A 13,545-nucleotide genomic window follows, 5' to 3' on the forward strand; every position below is an offset into this window, starting at 1 on the left:
TTAATAACTGATCCCAAGTACTGTTTTTGTCTTGCACATGCTGGAGTCATTTCCTCTGGATCTCTGCTACCTTCACAGCGAATGCCATGGGGTTTTCTTCTGTTGTATGGGTAGGCATTTTTCTGGAAATCCATTTAAGTGAACAGAAGCAAAAACAGGTCTTCATGTGTTGTGGTCTCCAAGACTGTATTTATAGTGGGGGAAACTGATCAGTGGCGAGTGCCCTGATTAATTTGCTCAGTAGCCCGGATGTGGAGTGGGTCCACAGCCTGTTCAGAGACCTGAGGGGAGCTGTTGGTTCCTTCATGCTGCACCCCTAGAGGGGGAAGAGTTTCATAGTGGTAGTTAACACTGGAAAGACAACAAAAGTTAGACTGCCAAACGTTGTTGGAAAGCAAAGGAAACTTTCAATCAAGAAGGAGAGGAAGAATAACGTTTGGGATTCGTGGAGGACATGGTGCTTCTGCAACACAGGGTTGAGACTAAAAACTATTCAGAGGTCGAATTAACACTAATAATACTACTTGTTATGCTGTAGAATGAAGACAGCCAGAGGACCCCTCCGCCTTCACTCTGCTTATGACTGCCATGAAGATTAGAATGCATTCGATCTTATTCTCGAAAAAGAGAAAGAGTTGCGAAGGCAAACGCACCGACTTTGGGCCGCTTCGCAGGGAAATGTACCGTGGCGCCGTGTTCGCGGGGACCGAAGGTTTCCGCGGAAGAGGCATGGCGGTGGCGGTCGGTGTGAGCCGCGCGTGCAGTGCCGGGCGGCGGCTGCGGGCGCCGCTGTTCACCACGGAGGAGAGGAAGGAGCGGAGCGCTGCAGCCAGCCCCGCCCGCTGCGGCCCGGCTCGCTCGGCCGCAGCAGCTCCCGGCTCGCTTGCTCACTCGCTCGCTCGCTGTGTCGGCGGCCGGGCGGGCTGCGAGCGGCCCCGCGCTGCGGAGCCGTACGGCAGCGAGGCGGCGGCGGGGCCGGAACCGGGGCCGGGTACCGCAGCAGTAGCCGGAGCGACAGTCCAAGCCGAAGCGAGCGTCTGAGTCGGAGCTGGAGACGGGAACCGCAGCGAGAGACTGAGCCAGAGTCGGAGGCGAAGAGTCGGGGAGGCGGCGGGGAGCTGTCGGCGGGCGTCCGGTGGCGGCGGAGCCGTGGCGGAGATGTGCGCGGCGAGAGAAGGGCGCTGGGGCCGGAGGCAGCGAGCGCTGCTGTGCTGCGTGTTGGTGGCGGCGTGGGAGGCGGCGTGGGGGCAGCTGCGCTACTCGGTGCCCGAGGAGCTGCCCAAGGGCTCTTTCGTGGGCGACGTGGCCAAGGACCTGGCGCTGCAGCCGGCGGCGCTCCGCGACCGCGGCGCCCGCATCCTGGACCGAGGTAGGACGCGGTATTTCGCTCTGCACGCGAACAGCGGCCACCTGGTGACGGCGGAGAGGCTAGACAGAGAGCAGCTTTGCCGGCTAGTGGAGCGATGTGTGTTGCGCTGCGAGGTGATCGTGGAGAGTGAGATGAAAATATACGGGATCGGAGTGGAAATCACAGACATTAACGACAACGCACCAAGCTTCAACGAAGTACATCTGGAGGAGGAAATGAGTGAGTCTACAGCTCCCGGGTCGCGCTTTCCTCTGGCCGAGGCTCACGACCCGGACGTGGGAGTGAATTCCCTGCAGAGCTACGAGCTGAGCGGCGACGAGCACTTCTCGCTGTCCGTGCAGGCGGGAGCCGACGGCGAGAAGCGTCCCGAGCTGGTGCTGGCCAAGGCGCTGGACCGGGAGGAGGCGGCGTTTCACGAGCTGGTGCTGAGGGCGAGCGACGGCGGCGAGCCTGCGCGGACGGGCACGGCGCTCATCCGCGTGTCTGTGCTGGACGCCAACGACAACGCGCCCGTGTTCAGCCAGGCGGTGTACGCGGTGCGCGTGCCCGAGGACGTGCCCGTTGGCTCCACGCTCCTCACCCTCACGGCCACCGACGCCGACGAGGGACTCAACGCGAATGTGAAATACTCGCTTAAGACAGCGACGGACATAGCATCGGAAATCTTCCACCTGGATCCCGAGATGGGGTCGATCAGGCTGGTGAGGAGTCTGGACTTCGAGGAAGGCGACTCCTACGTGCTTGGGGTGCAGTCACGGGATGGCGGCGGCCTATCCGACACGGCTACAGTCTCGATCTCGGTTACAGACGTGAACGACAACGTGCCCGAGCTGACTGTGTCGTCCGCACTGAGCGAGATCTCGGAGGACGCGCCGTCGGGTACGGTGGTGGCCCTGCTGCACGTGCAGGACCGGGACTCGGGCGCCAACGGCGAGGTGCGGTGTTCGCTGGTCGGCGACGTGCCGTTCCGTTATTCATACACGTTTCATACCAGGTGCCAAGGTCTGCACCATTTCTGTTCTGATCATGGTGTCCCCATCTTTAGAGGCAGTAATGTTTCCCTGAGAATAAAGTATTTGCTTAAAAGTGCCTATGTAAGGGAGGTCTCTGAGGTGAAAGGGTGCAGGCTGGAGTAACTACCACCTATGAGGAAGAAAGCAAAAATACATCAGAAGAGTGGTGTGTGAGCAGGTGTCCCTTGGAAGCGTTGATCTAGAGCTCTAACTGATTCTAAGTACTGTTGTCTTACGCTTGCATGTGCACCCATGTGCTTGTCACCAAAGGGGCTTTGTTTCCTTCCCATTGGATGTTCTTCAGGTGTATGGGTAGGTATTTTGTTGGAAATTGAAGTGAAATGAAAGCAAGACCAGAATCTTCAACTGTTCCAGTCTTCAGGACCACATTTGGAAGGGAAGGAACTGACCTGAAAACACTCCCCAGATCACAAGGAATGGCAGAATTTGTTTCTGTGTCACTTGAGTACAGATACTGTAGTCCCTGCTTGTCTTAACTGACCAAAGGTTAGAGATGCTCTTTCTTGTTCCTTGGCCCAAGAAAGAGGTGCTCAGGCAGGGGAATGACAGAAGTCTGATTTCCAGCAATGAAGATGGAAGAGTCAGCAGGACATTTTTCTGTGCAGTGTTTGGTTCCTTGCAATGTGCCAAGGTCTGTGCCTGATTCACTATGACCTTTCCCTCCATGTCACCAAATGGGATGAAAATCTTCTTTGCATGTGCCTTCAAACTAATACCTCTGGATGTCCAAATATGCTGCATGAGCATTCAGCTTGAGGTGTCAGTGACTTGCAAGTGTACTGGAGGATGACTTCTTCAGGCAGAGTTGTGTCCATATATGTAGAGAATTGTTTGCCTCACGTGGGCCGGTTGGAGGTTTTTGTTTCATTATATTTAGAATCAGTAGCTGAGCTACTGTTTTTTTTTGTTGTTTTGTTTTGTTTTGTTTTTTTTTTTACTGTATATCTATAATCAGAAATAACCAAGACAGACATGCTACTGCTTTGCAGGATGGAAGTTGTGAAGAAGAGAGGCATGATTTCCTACCTGTTGCTGCCTTTAAGTGACAGCAGGAGGTCCTGGAGCACTGCACACTCCCATTATGTGTGATCTTCCAGTGCGATGCTGGCTAAACAGAGGAACTGGTGTGGAGTGCTTCAGGCCAATGCCAGGTACCTGTAAGATGTTCTCAGCTCCAGGAGGACTGGAGACAGAAAGCTTCCCTGTCTGTATGATGTCCTGCATTGCATAGGGCTGGATGTGCATTTATTAGCCATGAATGTGAGTGCTTACTGTACAGAATGAGATCCACTGATTCTGCATGACAGAATCAGGAAAATATGATTTATGCTTCATGCTTGTAGTGGGTTTATGTTGAAAGGTTTTGGTAATGGGGGGGCTGCAGGGGTGGCTTTTGTGAGAAGAATTCAGAAGCTGCCCCATGTTAGATAAGGGCCATTTTCAGCTGGCTTCATAGGGACCTGCTGTTACCCATAGCTGAGCCAATAAGTGATGGTGTTTACACCTCTGTGAAAGCAGAATTAGGAAAGGAAAAAATAAAATAAAAAAAAATAAATAAAATAACGATGCACAACAGCAGCTGGGAGAGTGAGGAGTGAGAAACAACCTTGTAGACACTGAGGCCAATGAAGAAAGAGGGGGAGGATGTGTTCCAAGCACAAGAGCTGAAATCCCCCTGCGGTCTGCGGAGAGGACCATGGTGGAACATGTTGTCCCCCTGCAGCCCCTGGTGTACCATGGCAAAGCAGATTTCCACTCCACAGCCCGTGGAGGAGCCCACAGTGGAGCAGCAGGTGGATCTTACCTCTAGGAGGCTTCAGCCTGTGGAGAGCCTCCGCCGGAGCAGACTTCAGGCTGGACCTGTAGCCCATGAAGAGGGGACCACACAGGAGCAGGTGAACTGGCAGGAGCTGCTGCCCATGGGGGACCCATGTTGGAACAGTTTACTCCAGATGGATGGACTCCGTGGTACAGACCCATACTTGGAGCAGTTCTTGAAGAGCTGCTGCCTGTGGGAAGCCCATGCAGGATCAATTCAGGAAGGACTGTATCCCGTGGAAGGGACCCCACGTTGGAGCAGGGAAAGAGAGTGACTATGAAGGAGTGGTGGAGACACAGTGCTACAGACTGACTGCAACCCTCATTCCCCCATTCCCATTGCCACTTGGTTGGAGGAGGTGGAAGAGGGTGGATGGGGGGAAGGTGTTCTTAGTTTGTTTTCTTTGTTTCTCACTCCTCTAGCTTCTTAGTAATAGGCAATAAATTTTATTAATCTTCGTATGCTGAGTCACTTCCCTTGAGCCCTTTTCATCTTATTTTCTATCCCTTTGAGGAGGGGGAGTGAGAGAGCGGTTGTGGTGGAGCTTGGCTGCTCACCTGAGTAAAACCACCACAGTACTGGAGATATTTCCTGCTTTTTCTTTGTCTTTTTCTCAAATGATTGTACCTGGATCTGTTTGATAACTGATCCCAGGTACTGCTTTTTTCTCACACCAGTTTGTACAACACCATAGTCATCTCTTGTAGGTCATTGCTACCTTCACAGTGAATGCCATGGGTTTTCTTCTGCTGTATGGGTAGGCATTTTTCTGAAAATCCATTTAAATGAATAAAACCAAGACCAGGTCTTCATCTGTTTCAGTCTCAAAGACTACATTTATAGTGGGGAAAACTGGTCAGTGGTGTACCCAAACTGGTTTTCCTGTAGCAGGGATGTGAAGTGAGGTGCACAGCCTTCTCAGGGAGCTGAGGAAAGCTGCTGGTTCCTTCATGCTGCACCCTAACAGGGGGAACTGTTTCATATCAGTTGTTAACATTGGAACGACAACACAAATTAGATGGTCATACTTCGTGGGAAAGACAAGGAAAAGAATAAGGTTTGCGATTCGTGGAGGACATAGTGCTTCTGCAATATTGCGTTAAGACTAACAACTATTCAGAGGTCGAATTAACACGAAGAATTCTACTTGCTATGCGGTAGAACGAAGAAAGACAGAGGAACAGTCTGCCTTCTCTCCGGGCATGACCACCGTGAAGACCAGGATGCATTCAAAATAAGAAGACAAGGTTATGTGGAAACAGACGCACTGTTTACTTCTACTTGCAATGCAGAAGAACGAAGATAGGGAACCTTCTGACCCCAGACAGCTCATGACCGCCCTGAAGACCAGAATGCATTTCATCTTCTTCGCGAAGATGACAAGGTGTTGCGGAAGCAAACGCACCGACTCTGGACCGTATCGCAGGGGAATGTACCGTGGCGCCGTGTTCGCGGGGACCGAAGGTTTCCGCGGAAGAGGCAGGGCAGCAGCGCTCGGTGTGAGCCGCGCGTGCAGTGCCAGGCGGTGGCTCCGGGCGCCGCTGTTCACCACGGAGGAAAGGAAGGAGCGGAGCGCTGCAGCCAGCCCCGCCCGCTGCGGCCCGGCTCGCTCGCTCGCTGTCTCGCTGTTTCGGCGGCCGGGCGGGCTGCGAGCGGCCCCGCGCTACGGAGCCGAGCTGCAGCGAGGCAGAGGGACCGGCGAGAGCGGGCGGCGGCGGGGCCGGAACCAGGGCCGGGTACCGGAGCAAGAGCCTGAGCGACAGTCTCGGCCGAAGCGAGTGTCTGAGTCGGAGCTGGAGACGGAAACCGGAGCGAGAGACTGAGCCAGAGTCGGAGGCGAAGAGTCAGGGAGGCGGCGGGGAACTATCGGCGGGCGTCCGGTGGCGGCGGAGCCGTGGCTGAGATGTGCGCGGCGAGAGAAGGGCGCTGGGGCCGGAGGCAGCGAGCGCTGCTGTGCTGCGTGTTGGTGGCGGCGTGGGAGGCGGCGTGGGGGCAGCTGCGCTACTCGGTGCCCGAGGAGCTGCCCAAGGGCTCTTTCGTGGGCGACGTGGCCAAGGACCTGGCGCTGCAGCCGGCGGCGCTCCGCGACCGCGGCGCCCGCATCCTGGACCGAGGTAGGACGCGGTATTTCGCTCTGCATGCGAACAGCGGCCACCTGGTGACGGCGGAGAGGCTAGACAGAGAGCAGCTTTGCCGGCTGATGGAGCGATGCGTGCTGCGCTTCGAGGTGATCGTGGAGGGCGAGATGAAGGTTTACGAGATCGAAGTGGAAATCACGGACATTAACGACAATGCGCCAAGCTTCGGAGAGGCAGAAAATGAACTTAGAATGAGCGAAACGACAGTTCCAGGTTCGAGTTTTTCCCTCTCTAAGGCTCGCGACCCGGACGTGGGAGTGAATTCCCTGCAGAGCTACGAGCTGAGCGGCGACGAGCACTTCTCGCTGTCCGTGCAGGCGGGAGCCGACGGCGAGAAGCGTCCCGAGCTGGTGCTGGCCAAGGCGCTGGACCGGGAGGAGGCGGCGTTTCACGAGCTGGTGCTGAGGGCGAGTGACGGCGGCGAGCCTGCGCGGACGGGCACGGCGCGCATCCGCGTGTCTGTGCTGGACGCCAACGACAACGCGCCCGTGTTCAGCCAGGCGGTGTACGCGGTGCGCGTGCCCGAGGACGTGCCCGTTGGCTCCACACTTCTCGCCCTCACGGCCACCGACGCCGACGAGGGACTCAACGGCGAGGTTAAGTATTCGATGACAAAATTGACGGCCGTACAAACAGACAAATTTTTTGTGGATCTCGAGACGGGATCGATCAGGCTGGTGAGGAGCCTGGACTTCGAGGAAGGCGACTCCTACGAACTGGAGGTGCAGGCACATGACGGCGGCGGCCTTTTCGACACTGCTACAGTCTCAATCTCGGTGACCGACGTGAACGACAATGCGCCCGAGCTGACTGTGTCGTCGGCGCTGAGCGAGGTCTCTGAGGACGCGCCGTCGGGGACGGTGGTGGCCCTGCTGCACGTGCAGGACCGGGACTCGGGCGCCAACGGCGAGGTGCGGTGTTCGCTGGTCGGGGACGTGCCGTTCCGCCTGCGGAGCTCGGTGGGCAGCTACTACAGCGTGGTGACGGCGCGGGAGCTGGACCGGGAGGAGGTGTCGGAGTACAACGTGACGGTGCGGGCGGCGGACGGCGGGTCGCCGTCGCTGCGGAGCAGCGCGGTGCTGGCGCTGCGCGTGCTGGACGTGAACGACAACGCGCCGGTGTTCGCGGAGGCGCGCTACAGCGCCCGTCTGGCCGAGAACAACGCCGAGGGCGCGCTGGTGCTGACGGTGCGCGCGTGGGACGCGGACTGGGGGCAGAACGCGCGCGTGCGGTACCGGCTGGCGGAGGGGCGTGTGCGGGGCGCGCCGCTCTCGTCCTACGTGTCGGTGCAGGCGGAGACGGGCGCGCTGTACGCGCTGCGCTCGTTCGACTACGAGGAGGTGCGCGAGGTGGGGCTGTGGGTGCGGGCGGAGGACGGCGGCGCGCCGGCGCTGAGCAGCAACGTGTCGGTGCGGCTGCTGATCGTGGACGAGAACGACAACGCGCCGCAGGTGCTGTACCCGCCGGCGGCGGCGGCGGCCGCGGCTCCGGGCGCGGGCTGGACGGGCGTGGAGCTGGCGCCGCGCTCGGCGGAGCCCGGCGCGCTGGTGGCCAAGGTGGTGGCGGTGGACGCGGACGCGGGGCAGAACGCGTGGCTGTCCTACGAGCTGGCCAAGGCGACGGAGCCGGGGCTCTTCCGCGTGGGGCTGCACAGCGGCGAGGTGCGCACGGCGCGCTCGCCGCTGGCCCGCGACGCGCCCAGGCACAGCCTGGTGGTGGTGGTGAAGGACCAGGGCCGGCCGGCGCTGTCGGCCACGGCCACGCTGACGGTGGTGCTGGCCGAGAGCGTGGCCGAGCTGCTCTCGGAGCTGGGCAGCGCGGCGGCGCCGGCCGAGCCCGCCGGCAGCCTGACGCGCTGGCTCGTGCTGGCCGTGGCGGCCGTGTCCTGCCTCTTCCTCGCCTTCCTGCTGCTGCTGCTGGCGCTGCGCCTGCGGCGCTGGCGCCGCTCGCAGCTGCTGCCGCCGGCCAGCGGCGCCTTGCGCGGCGTCCCGGCCTCGCACTTCGTGGGCATCGACGGCGTCCGCGCCTTCCTGCACTCCTACTCGCACGAGGTGTCGCTCACCGCCGACTCGCGCAAGAGCCAGCGGCGCTGGGCGGCCGACAGCTGCTGCAACACCCTCCCGGCCCGGCCGCCGCCCGACAAGGCCGCGCCGCTGCTCGGGGAAGACGCTGCCGGCGCCCGCGGCTCACAGCCCGACGCCCTCCCGGTGAGTCGCTCCGGACACCCCGACGCCCTCCGTCTCGGCGCTTGCCTCCCTTCCTCCTCCTTGCCTTTCCCTTCCCGCTCTCCATCCCGGGCGTGGTGGTTTGCTGCTGAGCAAGGCACAGGTTCATTGGGCAGAGGGTTGTTGGTGGCTGTCCCTCAGTCAGGGGAGCCAAGCGCGGGCTCGGCTACCGGCGGTATATTTGCTGCAGAAGGCATGAAGTGGGACTGAATTTTCACAATCAACTCTACTCCAGGTGGTCTTGTGCTTTTCTCGCACTTGCCAGGTGGTTGCTCTTTTCTTCCCCTGACGCGTATCATGCAGGATTTCCTTTTGTTCTTCATTTCTCCTTTCTTTTCTGAAACCTCCCGGCTCTCATTCCTGTGCAGGTAGATTTGCTTCTGAGGAAGGCATAGCTTTTTTGGATAGCAGGTTGTGTGTGGCTGTTCCTTGCTCAGGGGAGACAAGTGTAGGTTCCACTGCCAACATTACACTTGGTGTGGAAGGCAGGAGAGAAGAGGGGGCTTTTTCATGCAACTCTACTACAACCAGCCTTGCGTGTTGTTTTTTTTTTTGTTTGTTTGTTTGTTTTTTCTGTTGCCAATGTGCTTATTCATTTCTTCCCCAGACATGTATCACGCTGGTTTTCCTTTTGTTTTTCACTAGTGTGAGTAAATGTACACTTTATTTTATCAAGAGTTTAAGAGGTAGCATCCAAATATCCTGTGTGCTTGATCAGTATTGTCAGGTCTTCTTCAAATAGTATCTTAATGGCCCCATGTTTCAATTGGCTAATTCTCCTCTCTACCCTAAGCAACGTCTTCTTTTCTGCATTAACTTTGGTTGAAATATCCATGCTGCTGTTTTTGTGCATGTGGAGGGATAATGGCCTGGTCAACAGTTTTTTTCAGGATGTCTGTTTGACTGTTTGCCATGAAAGAGAATGATAAAAGTTGTGTTTGAGATTGCCACATAGGTACTGTGTGTGAAAGACTTTTGGAGGGAAGAGAATTGTGTGAGCATTGACCTCTCAAGAAAGGATCAGTCTTTGCTAGGAGGAATATGCTCTGGCAACCAATTTGTTGTGGCTTTATCACTTGAATTTGTGTTGCAAGGTAGTTGTTGAGATTGAGCAATGGGTTCTGAAGTGTGAGGGTGAAGCCCTTTTCAAGTCCTGCAGTTTTCACATTTTTGCCTTGTTTGTTTTCAGTGTCAAAACTAAGCCTTAGTATGGTAGGGAACCCTGAAAAGACTTGAAGATCTGTAATTATTTATTGGACTGGGGAAGCCATTTCCATACATACCTTGAAAGTTTACTGCTGTGCATTCAAAGGCTATGATATCGTTATGCTTCCTTAAAATGTCCCTGGGTGATAAGCCCTTAACAGTGGTCTTCATACAGCTGGAGGCTGGTTATCAACAGTGGTGCAAATGAATGCTGTGAATGTAGAATAATGAGGTTGAGAGGTTGGTTCTGAATCTGGAAAGGTGTGTCAGCACAGATATTGTTTGAGCAGTGATTTGATTTCATTGTGAATGCCTGTTTCTGTAGCAAGTTTGATTTCATAATTTTTCCAATTCCTGCAGCATTTTTGCACCATTTGATCCTGATTTTGCTGTCTTGCAAGGCCATGCTTATCTTCTGGTGTTAAAATGTTCTGCACAGAAACTCTGTATGTGGATCTGTGATGTCTGAGTATAATGGCTTCTAATACCTGTGAAAAGCCTCATTAATCCATCCATATTCTGCGTTGTGGTGTAGGGTTTCTTCCTAGTTGTAATTCCATTCTCAGGCCTTTGTTTTCAGGAAGGTTGTGCTTCATATTTCCCATTTCTGGTTAGGCTTTTCCCATTTTTCAGTAGGCCTTTTACATTTAAAATGTGAAGTTTGTATTGCAGGAAATCCTAATCTCCCTATCATCCATCTGGAGACAATTTTTTGTCTGTAAGGGAAACAAATTTCTCACATGACTTATCATGAGATAAGCCCCATAGTATGGACTTTACATTTAAAGTTTCATTTTCATTCAAGATCAGCAGGCCACATCATGGAAAAAGTGATGAGAGCTGATGACATTTTCTTACTATGACATCCCCTGTTGTATAGTCCAGAAGAAGACTTCAGGGCTTTGCTTTTAGCTTAATGCCTGAGTCATTTCTTGCTGCTCTGGGGAGGAATTTTCTTGCATGCAGAGAAGACCATGTTGCCCTCCTAGTGAGTTTCTCTATCACGCTTTCTCTGTGAATGCTTCCTTTTGCTGCTTGTCTGATTTTTATCTTTCCCTGGTCTTCTGTCTAGGTATGTAGGTTGAGTTATCAGTAGCAGCATAGCTGTGTTGAGGAATATGCCATGTTTTCATGGGCCTTGCTCTGGTGAGGGAATAGCTGGAATTTTCTTTTCGATGTTAGAATATCCAGAGGTTACGGTATATCTTTCCATTAGTCCATTCAGCACTCGCTATTCTCAGTAACAGCAAATTATGATAGTGAATTCTAATAGCCAATGAGGAGGCCTGCACAGTGTTTTAGTAGACTGAGATGGTCTTGAAAGAGAATCTTAAGGACCCCATGTTTCAAATAGCTGCCACACACATCAGTGTGGCAGAGAACCCTTAAAGATATGAAGATCTGTTGGAATTGCTGGACTGGGGGAGCAGTTTTTATTCACAATTTGAATGTTTATAGCTGTCAAGATGAAGACTTTAATAAATGTATTTGCATTTAAGATATCACTAAATGGAATGCCCTTGTCTTGTGTAATATTTGGCCAGAAGTAGGATGGCATCCGTGGTGCAGGTAATTCTGTGATTGCAGGGAAAGGAGGCTGAGAGAATCATAGAATCATAGAATCACCTGGGTTGAAAAGGACCTTAAAGATCATCTAGTTTCAATGCCTCTGCTCTGGACAGGGTTGCCAACCACTAGAGCAAGCTGCCCAGAGTCACATCCAGCCTGGCCTTGAATGCCTCTGGGGATGGGGCATCCACAACCTCTCTGAGCAACCTGTTCCAGTGCCTCACCACCCTCTAAGTGAAAAACTTCCTCCTAATATCTAACCTAAATCTCCCCTGTCTTAGTTTAAAACCATTCCCCCTTGTCCTATCACTATCAACACATGTAAACAGGTGTTCCCCCTCCTGGAGGGCCTCAATGAGGTCTTCCTGGAGCCTTCCCTTCTCCAAGCTAAACAAGCCCAGTTCCCTCAACATTTCTTCATAGGAGAGGTGCTCCAGCGCTCTGATCATCTTAGTGGCCCTTCCCTGGACCCATTCCAAGAGCTCCACATCCTTCTTGTGCTGGGGGCCCCAGGCCTGCACGCAGTTTTTCAGGTGGGGTCTCACAAGAGCAGAGTAGAGGGGGACAATCACCTCCTTCTCCCTGCTGGCCACCCCTTTTTTAATGCAGCCAAAGACATAGTTTGCCTTCCGGGCTGGAAGCGCACACTGCCAGCTCATGTCCCGCTTCTCGCCCAGCAGGACCCCCAAGTCCTCCTCCACAGGGCTGCTCTCGAGTTCTTCTTCTCCCAGTCTGTATAAATACCTGGGATTGCCCCAGCCCAAGTGCAACTCCTTGCACTTGGCCTTGTTGGACCTTATTAGGTTCTCATGGGACCACTTCTGTCTCAACTGCACCACTCAGCTTGGTGTCATCTGCAAACTTGCTGAGGGTGCACTCAATTCTGTCATCTATGTCATTGATAGAGATGTTGAAGAGCACTGGTCCCAAGACCGACCCCTGAGGGACACCACTTGTGACCAGCCTCCACCCAGACCGTTGACCACAACCCTTTGGCTGCGACCAGCCAACCAATTCTTTATCCACCTAACAGTCCATCCTTCAAATCCATACCTCTCCAATTTAGAGAGAAGAATGTGGTGAGGGACCATATTAAAGGCTTTGCTCAAGTCCAGGTAGATGATATCCATCGCCCTTCATTTGTCCACCGATGCCATAAGAGGCAGGCTTAGAGCCTGGAAAATTGTTGGGTCGTTGTGTCCTTAGCTGGTCAATGGTTTGCTTTCGTTGTACACATACGGTGTACAATGTTAAGGAAATCTGCAGTAATGGTTGGAGAAGGGGAAGAAATAGAGGTTAAGTGAGGGCAGGCTGCGATGGGAAAAGGAAGGAAGCCAAGACTGAAGAGCAGTTCTCACAGGTGAAAGGGAAAGGGTGCAGATGGAGGCTGTAAAAGTTAGGAAGGTGAAGGTAAAGAAGAGCAGAAAGCTAGTGAGGGGGCAGATGTGCCCTGAGAGCAACAATGTACAGCTGTAACTGATCCCAGGGAGTGCCCTCATCTTACTCTTTCCTGCACGTACACCTGTGTGGTCATCTCTCATGGGGTTTTATTACCATCACACCAAATGCCACAAGGTTTCCTGGTGTATGATCAGGCATTTTGCTAGAAATGCATTTATGTGAATGAAAGTAAGACCATAATCTCCAGCTGTTCTCTAGGACTGCATTTATATATCAGGAGACTGATCAGTATCAGGTGCCCAGACAGGTTTTCTCTATAGCAAGGGTGCGGAATGGTTGCATTCTGCTCAGAGGCTTCAGGGGAGGTACTGGTTCATTGAAGCTGCACCCAGAAGGAGGGGGTGGGGGGGGAATTTTTGGTTTAGGAACTCATCTATGGGGTTGCTATGAGATGTGCGTGGGAGGTTCCATTGGGCTTGTGGGATGGAGCCAGGAGAACTGTTTCATATTAGTTGTTGACATAGAAACAACAACCTGAGTTACAACTGAACATTACATTTAGACAGTCACAAACTGTTGGAAAGCCAAGGAAATTTTCATTCAAGAAGGATGGCAAGAATAATCTTTCCAATTAGTTGAGCAGACTGCTTCTGCAATAATGGGTAAGAGTGGTAATTACTTCAAAGTCGATTTAGTGCAAAAAAAATCTACATGCCATGCAGTAGAACTAAGAGAACTTCACTATGCTCATAACCATGTTAACCTCATACCAGTTCTGCTATAA

The 13,545-nt window shown here is 53.8% G+C and overlaps 1 protein-coding gene and 1 pseudogene across 2 annotated transcripts; both read left to right on the top strand.

The window, feature by feature from the left end:
- The first annotated feature begins 861 nt into the window (after nt 1–861).
- LOC310881551 (protocadherin gamma-A10-like) lies at nt 862–4,681 on the top strand. Its single transcript, XM_083798998.1, has one exon. The coding sequence runs from the start codon at nt 1,159–1,161 to the stop codon at nt 2,503–2,505; it is 1,347 nt and encodes a 448-aa protein (XP_083655124.1). The 5' UTR covers nt 862–1,158; the 3' UTR covers nt 2,506–4,681.
- Nucleotides 4,682–4,806: 125 nt separating this feature from the next.
- Nucleotides 4,807–11,871, top strand: LOC310881519 (protocadherin gamma-A10-like; annotated as a pseudogene). Its single transcript has one exon. The product of its transcript is annotated as a protocadherin gamma-A10-like (transcript).
- Nucleotides 11,872–13,545: the final 1,674 nt, after the last annotated feature.

The sequence above is a fragment of the Anser anser genome (genome assembly GCF_964211835.1).
Source record: "Anser anser genome assembly, chromosome: 14".
Classification (NCBI taxonomy): Eukaryota; Metazoa; Chordata; class Aves; order Anseriformes; family Anatidae; genus Anser; species Anser anser.